The following is a 15360-nucleotide window of genomic DNA, read 5'->3' on the forward strand; positions in this document are numbered from 1 at the left end:
TCAGTTTATTGAATGGTATAGTTTTACCTCTTTCTAAAAACAGCGTCAGCTGCAGCTACAATTATGAGATAAATGCCCATTAAAAAGTCTGCAACAGCCAAGTTGGTGACGAAAATACCAAATCCCAACTTTAATCTGCTTCTGTCATATTTCAACCTATAAACTAGCGAGAGAATGTTCCCAAAGAAGGCCGATAATCCAACCAGCCAAAGCATTGTCTGCAAAATAGATAGTCGCATTAAATCTTCGCAAGACGAAAATGCATCTTTGTACGGGTAACAATCATTTTCAGGAACGTAATTCGGACGGATGCAACAGAACTTAAATGCAGGAGTCCTTAGTACTTTCAAGTCCCTCAATCCAGTGAAGATATTTTGACTAAACTCTGTCACACTGCTTGTTTCAAAGTCAATGACATTGACAGACATGTCGTTAAATGCGTAGTCCTCGATAACAATAAAGCTATTTCCAGACAGGTAGATATGATTCAAACGCAACTCTGAAAAAGTTCCGGAGCTAATCTTTCGAATTTCATTTGATCTGAGATCTAAAACTTTAATATTTTTTATTCTCAAGAATGCCTGGTGAATAATTTCTTCAATTCCACAATGAGAAACATTTAGTCTCGCTAACGTTTTTAAATCTAAGTAAGATGCTTGTAGAATTGACTTTAAAGCGGCATTAAAACTTAAGTCCAAAAGCCGGACCTGTTGTGGTAATTCAATGATGTTATTCATTTTAAGCCCTTTATCTTGGCACTGTACAGAATAACCAATGCAGCTACAGTTATAAGGACATTGGAAGTCACAAAGGCGTTCGTCGTCGCCATGGATACAATGTTTGGTTCCATCACACAATTTATCTAAAGATAAACATATTTTGCTTGATGCACATCTGTATCCACCCTGGCATAATACTTTGGTTGGAGCTGAAATGTGAAATTTATAAACCATGAAAATGTTTATTATCTGTAACCATTTTCCTGTTTTTATCTGTTTACTTATTTTCCGAAATGAATCCATTTTGACTTGAACTAAAATATCAATTTAGTTTGTAATTTATGCTACAAAATGTTAGCGAGGTTAAAACAGATAAAATTATATTTCTTTTTCAATGCCACATAATTTATCACTACAGCAAAAGAAACAAAAATAAGTAATGAATTTCATTGTGCAAGAAATAAATCATATCACTTCATCTAGAACTTCTTACTGGAGATTCACTATCGTTGTCCTGATAATAACTTTAAACCTTCCTTACAGGCTACATGAGAACAAACTAATAATGCACTTGTATTTCTCGTTCAAAAGACAGATGTAAGCTTGTATATTTGATACAAGTCAACCAACCTCCACATATTTCTGGAAAATAATCTGCTCCAATATCGGCAAGTGTCTTCCATCGTGGTATATAGACGTCAGTCACGTGTGAATATTTGTGCATGGCGGGAAGTTTGACATCAGGCTTTTCAAGGACTCGGAACAATTTTAAACCTTTTTCAAAAGCGTGTTGTGTGCTTTTAAATATCTGGTCTGCAACTATAGCTGCGGAAGGATCAGTCATAAGAAATATTACAGATTTTTCTGACATATCTGAAAATTTGATTTGGTATAAAAAGTTTCTGGCTAGAACCTTATAAATACAACTTTTCCTTCTATCTTCAAAAGTGTTTCGTTCTAAAACCTTGTCAATAATGTTAAGTCTAGTTAGTCCTAAACCGTAATATTGCAGTGGTTCATCTGTTTCGTAGCTCAATATTCGAACGATGTTGTTTTTGCTACTAAACTGTGATGCAAAGTCATCAATAGACAAGTCCGCAGAAGAAATAAAGTTATAATCTACGAGAATTATAACTTCATGCTGTCGACTCTGCAACCTGTCACAAATATAAAAATACTTTTCATGGTAACAGTGTTAAAATAGTGTACTAGACTAATGTAGCATACCCTACTGAACAAAGTTATTGAAATGATGAACATTGTTGAGATATTGGTCTTTGTGTCGGAGACGTTACTGACATAAACAGGTTTTACCTATCACCGCACTACTGACTTTAACTACATGTTCTTCGGGTTTCATATAAATAATTTATATTTCTTTATCTTTCAAACGAAAAAGAAGACAATGATAACATAGTAGGTAAATAATATACACAAAAATGAACAAAAAGATAATGACACAGATAAAACATATTGTTGAAACCCGGTCGTCAATAAGATAAGTTATAATAAAATTTATACAATTATTGTAGAATGTAATGATTATACTCATAAAGTAACAGTCAGGCATGAAAATGCAAACCATTTCATGTTTATATGGCAATTTCATTTAAACAATCATGGACCGAAGTACATCTTATCTTTACCACAATCGCTTTCATCCTCTCCTCCAGGACAATGTAGCTCGCCATCACAGATCAATCTTGATGGAATACAGTAACTACCCGGGCATTTGACGAATTTGTCAGGACAGCCATATGAACCTGTCATAAAATTCCAAATTTATCAACAGGTATACAACATTTTACATTACATTAATTATTACTTCAATATTAACCACTCTGCCCATTGGAAAACACGAGAAGTGTTCAAATATGACTGCATTTAAGCGTGTACAAATATGACTTTTCATATGTTTACTGTTTTTTATTATTTATTCCCTAAAATTATCCTTCTTCTACAGATACACAACGTTTCAGTCTTTTAAGGAATTAATAGATTAAAGAAGACAATGGAATATTGCAGAATCGAGATGTTTGAGCTAAACAATGTTTCGATTTGGAAACTATTGCTATAGCTTCCGAAACAAAGAAAGTTAAAAGAGGTAAGGTCAGGTGAATATGGAGGTTGGGAGAGCTCAACTACTTTTTCTCCTTAAGATAGTGTTTCAATATAGACGCATTGTGCGATGACGTGTTGTCATGACATATAACTGACTCATCTGACAATAACTAAACCAACCTGATGCAGGTCTTCGTTTCCAAAAGTATTTGTTTAGTTTTCAAAAACTTTGTCTTGTCAAATTTCAAAATAATTGATCTGCCATTAGGATCAGCTGGATGTGCAAAGTTGCATTCTCAATGTTGTGTAGGGGCGTATATAATAAAGTTAAATTCACATCGCTTTTCAACAAAATCTAAATAATTAAAAACGTTCACAGAATGGTTAGATATGAAATATATAGAGGATATTTGTTCGTTTGTGTGTAAGATGAAATTTCATTTCATCGAGTGAGCTTTAAAAACAGTATTCTCACGAGTGGCGTAGCAACGAGTGAGAATACTGTTTTCAAAGTTCACGAGATGAAATAAAATTACATCTTACACAACAAACAAACACATTTTCTTTTATTTTATGCTTAAAAACAAGGTAAAACGAAATTTCCACAATATAAACGTTAATATTAAAATCTGTTTTCCACATTGAGAGCCCCATTTAGTTGGAATTTCTTATTAAAAACAAGAAGTCTTGAGATGAAAAATAAGTCCGACAATCAACGTTAAATGACGGCGATATTATTCATTTTATTATAAAAATATGAATGATCCCTTGTTTTAATAATAAAAACAAACAATTCTTGTAGGAGAAAAAGTCCAACCATCAATCCATATTTCTGTCACTTACTGCGAATTTATATTAGACCTGGCTTTGTTAAATGTAGACGGCAGCCATTTTTTAAAATTGTGTATTTTACGGGAGGAAAATAATTGTGTTTGATTCAGAGGGATATCATTTGGATTTGCTAGTCATACACCTTTTTAAAAGAAAGAAAGCATATTTGAGGATTGTAACAGACAAAAAATAAGTGTTGACAGATATGAAAACATTCAAAAAAGCAGCTAGGAAAATGGAAAACTTGGAAGCTGACTCAGGGACGCTGTTTTTTTTTTAATTATTCTTCGAGCTGATGGCTGTCATTGCTTTTCAATTTTTCATGAAGCATGCGGCAGTTATTGCTCGTAGGATACTTTAATATGCCCAAATGTCATCAAGAGCAGTTTTGCATGTGGAAGGAATGTATTTTCAGACTGTAAAAATGAAACAAAAAAATTTAGGGACTAAATTTGGTGATTGGAATTTGAATGAATAGAAGTAAGTTTTCTTCTTTTAAGTACTTTTGACATTTAAGTTATTTATCAATTTCAGCTTTGCTTTTTCTTTAAACAGCCTGACATTGTCAGAATTGTCAGCAAAAATAAAATTGAGGTACCACATGGGGAAAATGTTAAAAAAGTAGTTTCGTCATTGAAAAGTGTGAAATTATATTTTGATCATTTTCACTGTGAAATTATCAAATATAATTTTCACGGATAAATCAGTAATCCACTGAAAAGCATAAAATAAAAGAATATATTTATTTGTAAGAATGCATTATTTTTTTTGACTACTTAAGCCAGACATAGTTTGGATTATTTAGTCGAGTAAGAGGGAAGATAACGGATATATTTATAATTCACAGACAAGTTTCGAAATCGTGTACATATTAAATGTAAAAAGAAAAGAAGTCGGAAATAAAAAGGATTGGGACATAAGATTAGTGGGGGAAATAAAGGAAAAAGAGGTTAAAATTAACTTTATTATTTGAAATACATACTGCAGTTTATGAGGTGACTTAGCGAGCTGCATCCAAGAACATGTCCGTATGCATCCAAATCATAAATGCATCGAAGTCTTCTGTCTATCAATTTTACATCTCCCTCGCATGCTAAATCATCCCCACTAGGTCTGTAAACTGTAATGCAAAGAAAAGAAGATCGGTTGTAATCAAGACAATCACTTGCATGTAAAGGTTTTAATATATAAATTTAGAGTAATCACAAAGATTTCCCTATCATAAAGCTAACAGTCTGATATTCTTAGGTATTTGAAATGCAACAAATCTCTGATGAAAGCTATAAAACACTGTTAATTGCAAATTTCTTCTTGGAATAAAAAACAACAGTATATTTTACACTAATCCAAACAGATTAAAAGAGGCTGACTAAAGAAAGACCAACACAATGATTGGCCACTCCCAACACATAGATGAAAAGAGTTACTTTATTACTTATTACATATAGTCGAGGCTACAAATGTGCAGCAGACTGATCAGAAAAAATACGGAAACAATCAAGGGTGAATACCCAGTGCCATCCACCAATTGAAGGTGCCATCAATTTTATAATAATTATGCGTCGAATATTGTTATTTCTTGACAGAATGAAAGATTAAAATAATTCGAGAGTCGTCCCTTAAATGACCAGTGCCGATAAGTTGACATGAAAGATTGAAACTAGTAAACCATTTAGAGACTTGAACAGCAGAATTTTAAGTGAAAATAATTTATCAAATCGTGATGACAATAATTACATAAATCGAAAGGAAAATATAGCATGCCTATTCGGTGAGATGGATTCAAATCAAATTTTATTATAATGTATTAAACCTACCTGTTGTACAGACCAATGGTAAGAGATTGATAATGATATTAAAGTCTTGATAAATGTTAAAATTATTATCAAAGTAGAATTGAATATCATCTGATTTATATGTTTGTAATGATGTATAAGGATTGATGCATTTTTGGAACCTGAAATATAGAAGATATATATATTAAATGTGAAGTACAAAAATTATAGACCCTCTATTTAGTGCGATCATGATGTGTATTAAGTCGATAGCATTTTACTGATGAAATTAAATGTTAAAACACTAATAAATCTTTTTTATTGACAAAGACTAGATCATTTTATTTTTTTGTCAGTTTCGTCACTTTTCATAAAATGTTCGAAGTACTTTATCAAACAAAATTTTGTTAAAAAGTTTTGTTTTTTCAAAAATACGAAAAGATACCTTCTCGCCTAAAAATACTTCAAGGATCTCGAGGTAAGTCTTGGCGAAATTTTCAATCTTTGTGAATAAAATAATTTTATTTGTGTTTAAAAATTTAATCACATCAAATTAAAATCATTCGACTGACACATCATGACCATTTCACGTTTCCGTAAATGTGTGAAATACATCAAAAGTTTAGTAGAAAGTCCATGCTATTATGTTTTATATGTATTTATATGAAAAATAAAAATTTTGATTACGTGTATTAGAGATTGTTGTGCGAGTTTGTACATCTTATCATTACTGTAAACAGATAAGTCCTAAATAAGTACGGAAACATTAAAATGCCTCCATTTAAGTACAATCATGAAGTGTAAGTTGACTGATCAAATCGGTCCTGATTAAGAGTTTAAACACAAATCAAAAATTTATTTAATTTCTCAAAGATTTTTATAGGCAAGAAAGGTCAAACAATTATTCCATTTTGTGAATCCTTTAGAAAAACCTTTTTTGTGAAAAGTGACAAAAATATTTCACAAAAGATCCGGTCTTTGTAAATAAGATAAGCTGATTTGTGTATGTAAAACATCTAATCAAAGCGAAATAAAAATCAGTCGAATTGCACACTTTTCATGTTCGCAGTATATGGAGACCCTTTTACGTTTCCGTAGATAAGTTATTTTCATTAACTTTTTATTTTTAAACACTTACGTTTTTCCCCCAAAAGCAGACAGTTGTGACATATCACAATAACAGGAGTTAAAGGTATCACGATTAAAATGTCGAGTTGAAAAGTAATATTGCCGATATGAGCCAGGATTGCACGTTTCTTCAACCTTCAATATATCAAATTAATAAAAATTATAACAATATAATATCTAACATAAAATACTAGTAAAGAAACAGTTTGTTCACACGATGTACTTGCCGATCAAACTAACTTGTTTAGATGTTGAAATCTGCTTAAGCCGGTGCGAGGGGGCGTGGACGATAGATTGCACTTGACATACCGTCCATGGACAGGCTCAATTTAACCGAGCCTGCAATAGTTTCGGACGGACATCTTTGTGGATGGATATATGGATGGATAGCTTTGAGGTTAACATACAATTATTTGGGCCGGGGTAAATTAAATTTTTTATTTAGGTACGACAGCTGGGAATAAAACCCGTATTGAACGAGGCTCCATAGGATGTGTTTCAGTTAACAGAAACCGTATTGTGAACATCTTTATTTCATACCATCCATATTTTATAAACATTTTAACAGAGCTTTTTTTTAATAAAAATGGGTTTGTTTTCAGAACAAAAATCCAACACAGTTGGTTTTAAATTTTTTGGAATTTTCAATGCAGGCAGAGTTTTTGAGTAAGGTATGGGTGTTGTGGGCTTTGGGAAAAGTTTAAAAAACACTGAAAACCCAATTTTTTTTAAAATTTTTTTTTCTGAAATCGGTTAAAAGAATTAATGAGAAAAAACAGAATTGAAAAAAGAAATTTGGGTCGAAATTTATATTATTTTTGGGAAAATCACACCGGGCAAACGCTGGGGGCAATGTGGTACCCAAAAACAAAATGACCAAATTTTAATTGTACAATGGTTTAAACCCTTTCCCGTTGCAAAACCTTTCCCTTTATATACTATTAAGGGCCCATACCCCGCGGGGCATTTACTCATTAAGAAAAAAGGGTCAACGTATTTAATTTGGGAATTTTTCCCTTGAAATGTAACATTACAGATACCTATTTGGAACGAGTAAAGAGTTTAATCATCATATGAACAAACCACCGGATTGAGTCTAATATGAATTAAAACTGGAAGCGTCCAAAATATATCCTGGTGGTAAGTAAAAACTTGATTTACACAATTATTCTCATTCAAAATTAACTGATGAAATACAAAATGTAACATTAATGATATTAAGACTGATAATTGATAGACTCTTTCAGTGGTTTTACCAATATCATTTAGAAACGTTTTAGTTGCGTTACTTGAAAAAGGCCATGTACTTACGATTATCGACAAATATACGCGGCAACAAACATCATTGAAGTTTTGGTAAAATTTCACGAACCTTAAACTCACAGGATGCACCATCTACAATATTTGTTACTGTGTAGTCATCCAATTGAAATATACTGTTGTCAGATAGCGCCTGCTCATTTCCAAAATGGTATCTGTTTGTTCCCGGGAAAAAATCTCTATTCTTAAAGATAGTCTTAACTGTTCCATTTTCTTTAAACGAGCCAAAGTCACAGAAAACATCCATAGCGGCTTTAAAAAATATAATACAAACGTTTTCGGTAATTGATAAAAACGAAAACGAAAATATATTTTTTTGTTCAACTATTACAGTAATTAAACTTTTTTTTTAAACCTGAAAGAAATATAAATATTTCGTTTAAAATATGTGGCAATTTGGAATTTTTTTTTCTATGACGCTCGGCAGACTGTTACATCCTTATCTTTCATAAGGATATTATATAGAGGATATTTGTTTGTTTGTGTGTAAGATGAAATTTTATTTCATCGAGTGGGCTTTAAAAACAGTATTCTCACGAGTGGCGTAGCCACGAGTGAGAATACTGTTTTTTAAAGTTCACGAGATGAAATAAAAATTACATCTTACACAACAAACAGACAAATTTTCTTTTTAATTTTTATGCTTTAAAACAAGTTAAAACGAAATTTCCATAATTTTAAAACGTTGATATTAAAAATCTGTTTCCCCCGTTGAGAGCCCCATTTTAGAGGGAATTCTCATTAAAAACAAGAAGTCTTGAGCTGAAAAATAAGTCCGCCAATGAAGGTTAAATGAATGTGATATTTATTCATCTTATTAAAAAATATGAATGATCGCTTGTTTTAATAATAAAAACAAACAATTCTTGTAGGAGAAAAAGTCCAACCAACCATCCATCCATATTTCTGTTACTTACTGCGAATTTATATTAGACCTGGTTTTGAAAAAGTAGCGAAACCATTTTTAAAAAGTCGTTTTTTCATGGGGGGAAAAAAATTTGTGAAATACAGAAATAAAATTGGTTTTGTTAGTATACCCCTTTTTTAAAAGAAAGAAACTTATTGAGATTTAACAGACAAAAAAAAGTTTTTTAAAGAAAAAACATTCAAAAGGGGAGCTGGAAAAAATGAAAACGGAACTTGCTAAGGTTTGAAAGGAACGCGGTTTTTATTATTTTCATATAGCTTCAAGCTTTTAAATTTTTTCAAAAGCATAGGGCATTTTTCTCAGGATACTTTAATAGCCCAAAGTCATAAAGAGCATTTTTGCAGGGAAGGGAATTTTTTTAAACGAAAAACGAAAAAAAAAATTTTAAAACAAAATTTTTGGTTTGGAATTGAAGAATAGAAAAATTTTTTCTCCTTTAATATTTTTACATTTATTTTTATCTTTTTTCACTTCCCTTTTTTTTAACACCTGATATTCAAATTGCATAAAAATAAATTTGGGGTACCACAGGGGGAAAATTTTAAAAAAAGTTTTCGCTTTAAAAAAAAGTGAAATTAATTTTTTAAAATTTTCCGGGAAAATTACAAATAAATTTCACGGTAAATATAATCCACGAAAAGCATAAAATAAAGAGTACAAATGTTATAACTGTAATGAAATAGTCATCTTGACCTTGGAGACACAAACATTTTTCAGCAAAACAAAAATCAAAACATTTTGAAACTTGTGCTGATTTTAAGCATTCATCATTTGACTAACCAATGAGGACACAATATGTTGATTTGAATCTCATAAAAAGGACGAAGATAGTAAATTAGGCAAATATCAGTGTTATTTCAGTCTATTTGATGACAAATAATCCTAAAAATTCCCTAAATGAAGGCTTACATGCAATTTAACATGATTAAATACTATAATGTTACCTACTTAAATTTAATGTTCTTCAAAAAAGGAATTTTGTTTCATTTAATGTAACGGAACAAATATGCTATTCTTTTTATTGCGTTTGGTCTAATCAGATGTAATTTGAATAAACATTTGATGGAATATTTTAAAAGGCAACATGCCGATAAAACAAACTTTATGGATTAATTTGGAATTTTCTTTTGTTTGCAGAAAAAATTTCCTTTAGACACTCACAAATTGATTTGTTTGGTTCGTCAACAGTATGTTTTAAAGTATATGAAAAGTATTTATTTCTGAATTTTAACACTAACGGAACGCAAAATACAAACAGGTGTAGCTTCTTAATGACATTTATTATATAAACAGACAAACAGTTTCCACAATTATCAACTCTCCAAATCCTCCAGAGGCGTGCACGTCACAGAACACACGGCAGTCAATCAATCACTTAAGCACCAAGGGATTGGGTTGACCTGGTCGGCAACTCTGGAGGGGGGCGCTAACAAAGCCGTTTACTGTTCACCGCTTTTGCACCGTCACGGAACTTATGCTTTCCGTATTGCTTCCTCCTCGAACTAAAACAGATTAGGAAAGGATGAAAAAGACTCCCGATAGACACTAGAGTGGACCGGCATGGACGCTGAGATCTCGGACATATGGAATTTCCGGCGCCGAGCTAAAATAAACCTAAAACAACAACAACAAGTTATCAAAATGATAATTACCTATGGTGTAAATACCAGATGTTCTAAAGCCAGCTTGCCACCATTCATAACACGATTGAAGTGACGGCAGTGCACAAAATGCTTCATCACTTTCGTCCTCGCAATCTATGTATTTGTTGCAAAGTAACCGTTTTGGAATGCACTTAGTGACGTCACAATGAAATAGTTCATCGTTATTACACGTTTCTGAAAATAAAAGATGTTTATCGGTACATCATATATTTTTTTATATGAACGTCATTTTGAATTAGGAAAAACATTGACAGCAACCTGGATATACGCATTAGGATCTGACTACCAACGATAGCTTCACACCTTCTCGTGATCTTACAAACAACCAGTCATCGGCGAGCTTTTATGATTTTGAATGAGGTCCGATTTCCAATTTTAGCCCCTGAAAAACACTACTGAGCATGACACTTCAAGCCCAGACACTTCATCCTTAAATTTAACATCTCTCATTTTTCTACATTAAATATTTCAACAACAATTAAGTAATCATGTTATTTGTTAATTTCCTTTACTTTTAGTATTTGTAATAAAACATTTTATCCAAAGCAATTTGTAATATATTGCTAAACAAAAGAAGTGTAAATAGGACTAAAGTATTATCATGCATCTAATAAAAATTGATACAATGACACACTTCAAAGGGTTGATAAAGAATAAGTTATTTTAATCAGTCAAACTTTAATTTAAATTTTAATAATGTTAAAATTTCTTTGTAATAAAATCAGGTAATTATCACGATTTCGAAACAAATATGGCGTTGCCATATAGCAGGCAGGTAAACTGGCAAATCAATCTTGCCAATTACTAATTGTGCATATACTTCCCAGTTAATGTGTTTAAAATTTCTTCAAACACTTTTTTTTCTAACAAACATCAACAATTTATTTTACTTCTACAGACAATGATAAATTGATACGTCGCCTAATGCCTATCTGTAAAAGACGATTTGATTGCATGGATGAAAATAGAACTCTCGGGAAATCCGAATCTCAATTAAGGCGAAACATATATGATGGAAATCAGATCTACTTGTAAGAAAATACGTAGTTCATAACTTTTAGTCAGATCATATTGTTTCGTTTGTTTAGTATCAACAGAATCAAATATCCTAACCATAAGAAATCAAAGAAAAAACAATGAAAAATAATCCAAATAAATACCACAGTTTTCCTCGTCGCTCCCGTCTACACAATGTCTAAATCCGTCACAATGTTGGTTCTGGTCTATACACTGACCGTTATTACATAGGTAGTTTGTTCTCAAGCATGGACCAAAGTCTTAATTCAAAAGATACAAAGATAAAAATATAAGTAAAAATGAATCAATTATCATTTCTAAATTTTTCCACGACGAAATAAAGGATTTTAAAAACACATTTTTGATATAGTCAAATGTCTTTGAAAAGGATTTACAAACCCTTTACCTTGCAAACAAACATTTATATAACCAGTGCACTTTGTTTAATTTCCCATTTCTAATTAAGAATAAATTATTAAGCTATTAAAATTATAGGAAAAACCCACCACTAATTTCATTGTATCGACATAACTTAACCAATAGTCTCTAGATAAATAATAATTTTAAAAACAGAGCTAGAATTTATAATGGCTTACTTCAACAACAACATACTTATTTATTTGATACTAAAATCTTTGATATCTTACTGCAGTATTCGTCTGAACCATCTACACAGTCTGTCACAAAGTCGCACACTAGACTGATATGGACACAGTGTCCGTCCGTACACATAAACTCATCTTGACTGCATCTCGATTTTTCTTAAAATATATTATTGTATGTAAATTATGTATAATTTTATAACTTTCTTTTGTTTCTATAATAAATTCAAAATGCATAACATTTTCTATCAATTGACAACCAATTTTCAATGAAATGATTTATATGTTCAAGTATTAAAGAAAACAACATAATATTTTGGAAATACTTGGGTATTATGCATTTATAAAATATCACAACGAAATATCATTTCATAAAAAGACACAACTATTTTTAAAAGTCTTAAAAACCTGTTGTGTCCTTCAAGTAAGTACAATTAACTTCATCTGATGTGTCAAGACAGTCCTTGACGCGATCACACCGTGCTATTATAGAAACAAACTCTCCCGAACCACATCTAAAGTATGCAGTTGTCAACAGTGTGTCTGAAATCTTAACATCGTCTGTAAATTGTTTCACTAGTCTATGAACTGAAGAAAAAAAACAGACTATTAGTAATATTTCAAATATTAAAAATAATAATAAAATCATTTATTATTTCAGTATGTTTCTTAGAACGTCTTTGTAAATCCAGGAGAATAATATTTATAAGACTATGTCTTCCGTTCTAATCCTTTACTTTGGATTTTAATTTATTTTAATATGTTGTTATATATATATCCGTGAAATAATATATGCTTAATTGATTTTGGATTCTTGTATTTTAGTTAGCACTTAACTTTATTGTAAATCTATTTATTAATTTATTAATTATTATATTTATTGTATAATTCATGAATTATTATAATGATTAGTTATCTATTTATTATAATTAATTATAAGCTAATTAGAAATGCAGAGAAAAACATACAATTATAGCGTCCTAAACATTCAATTTCATCAGACAGATCCGAACAGTCAAGTTTATGATCACATCTGGAATTGCTTGGTATAACTCCACTGCCGTCTTGACACAGATATGTACTGTTTGAATTATTGGACTGAAAGTCCACTGGCAAAGATATATCTGAGAACATTCAAAATAAAGAGTTTTATTTTCAGAATTACCCTTTGTGTGAAGTATACATGCTATTGACGAAAACAGTAAGAATATTAAAGAAGATACAAAATAAAAATTAAAAAAGCATATTTCAATCTTAGCTAGACGTTTATTCGTAAGTTACTCAAATGAATTCACTTTGCTAAACAAATTATTATACGAATGCCAACTACTAAATCAAAGCGAAATTACTGGTTACCTTCTTTGAAAACAAGACACGGTTCAACATCATTTTCTTCTGTAAAGCACCATACATAACCTTCGTTAAATGGATCTCGACAGTAATTTTCAGAGGGGATATGCAAATTGTTTTGTTTCGAAAATTGTTCTACGCTATCCCATCTTCTGCAAGCATTGCCATCGATTGTTTCGTTCTGCTTCCCGGTATAGGCCTGAATACTTTGAAAGCAGGGTTCAACCTGTTCAGCTGAATGGATAAATAAGTATGTGTTTTGCATCTTTACAACAATAAATGCGCAAGCATGAAAACAAAAAAGTAATTTAGGTTTGTCGAGACAAGATCAAAGTATTTTTCAGGTTCGTATCCTACAGTTCAATTATATTTGAATACATTTGTAAATTTTTCGAACGTCTTAATATGTAATATATATACAAAATTTTGATCATATCAGCAGATCCAAAAGTAATTTATATAGCACAAATATATTCGTTGATTGTCAGAACAGAACAAATAAAAGATACCATCGATTATGCAAGGTTCCTGTTTGGTTTCCGGGTCCGTTGTGTAACACCAGAGATAATTTTCAAAGAGTGGGTCACGACAGTAGTTTGAAGCTCTTGATAAACTATTATCTGGGAAGTCAGATCGAATAATAGCATGTTCATGCGGAGTATTTCTATCCCATCGTTGGCAAGTCTTTCCCGTAAATGTCTTGCTAACACTTTTAGTATAATCGAGGTATTTTGTTTTGAGAACTGTAACCGATTTCGCTGAAAAGGAAAACAGAAACGTCCAATATAATACTTATATAATTATGATATATATGTTTTGAAAAAAAAATAAGTATTTCTTACATCATTTAAAAAATCATATTTAAAGAACTGTTAAACAATGATGCTCACAGAATATTTTACTGAAGTCGGTTGATTCACATATAAAACTGTCAGCCAGTGTCTGAATACAATCTTCAGTTTCCCAAGTGTTCTCTGGTTCAAAATATTTATATTCCATACGCACGCAATTACCAGTCGATGGTTCGCCGGATTTCCTGACAAAATGTTTAATTAATATGTTATGTATTATAGATAACTTAGAATCTTAAAAAAGAAAACACTTAACCTTGTAAACTTGTTTACATACAGTAGTTGTAAATCAGCGATAAAAGGCATTTTTGTTTTACTTTCCATTTGCAAATTTAATGTATTTATATTTCATTAAAGTTTATCGACGTCTAAAATTCCCTTTGAAGTTCAGTATATTAAGTTAAATCAACTAGTGACACTTACAGACTTGATATATTAAGATCAATGATCCCATAGGTCTAAGATACATTGCAAAATACCAAGATATCACTTGATATTCATGACAAAAGTGTTGCAGATAAATAAAAATCATAAAAAAGATATATAAGGAAAGCAATTGTTTTTAAATGTATTCATACTTTACAACTCATCTCTTAGTGCTTATTTATTATATTTAATGTTCACTACCCGGCAAAACTGGGAAACTTTACTTTTAAGTTGGCTTTTTACCTCAATATCTATGAAATGTGAAGGCCCGTTCACAGAACTTTTTTTTTCAGGACATTAAAGATGAAAATCTTTAATACCTAGAATTTTACTAGATATATTTTTTCATATAAACAAAATGCATACAGCATAAACTATTTTTGAAATTTCATTTACATATTGCAAGTTAAATTGACAATATCACTATGCCTTAATATATGTCCATGTGTAACATACACACTATTTGTTTACCATGCAGAATAAACTGTTTTAGTTCCATTTTGCCAAGCATAATATCTAACTCCATTTTTATTTGTTCTCTGGTACAATCCTGAAATAAATGTATGAATTTGAAACAATAATGCTACAGAAAGTAACATTGTAGAATTGAAAGGACTCCACAAAAATTTTTAATTGACATGACGGGAACAGAAATATGTTTGAGAGACTTTATAGACAATTTGATGTA

General features: G+C 31.0%; 1 protein-coding gene across 1 annotated transcript in view; it reads right to left on the reverse strand.

Moving 5' to 3' along the window:
* LOC132742663 (uncharacterized) overlaps window positions 1-15360 on the reverse strand; it is a 32659-nt gene that overhangs the window by 3535 nt on the left and 13764 nt on the right. Inside the window, 17 exon segments of the mRNA XM_060731131.1 lie at window positions 28-928; window positions 1350-1866; window positions 1869-1876; window positions 2366-2482; window positions 4594-4731; window positions 5429-5586; window positions 6525-6649; window positions 7887-8086; window positions 10415-10600; window positions 11587-11703; window positions 12091-12204; window positions 12454-12633; window positions 13014-13169; window positions 13402-13629; window positions 13905-14153; window positions 14286-14431; window positions 15144-15222. Coding sequence (XP_060587114.1) covers window positions 28-928; window positions 1350-1866; window positions 1869-1876; window positions 2366-2482; window positions 4594-4731; window positions 5429-5586; window positions 6525-6649; window positions 7887-8086; window positions 10415-10600; window positions 11587-11703; window positions 12091-12204; window positions 12454-12633; window positions 13014-13169; window positions 13402-13629; window positions 13905-14153; window positions 14286-14431; window positions 15144-15222 — 3619 coding nt within the window.

This window comes from Ruditapes philippinarum, unplaced genomic scaffold (genome assembly GCF_026571515.1).
Source record: "Ruditapes philippinarum isolate M1 unplaced genomic scaffold, ASM2657151v2 ctg10087_1_1_1_1, whole genome shotgun sequence".
Lineage (NCBI taxonomy): Eukaryota > Metazoa > Mollusca > Bivalvia > Venerida > Veneridae > Ruditapes > Ruditapes philippinarum.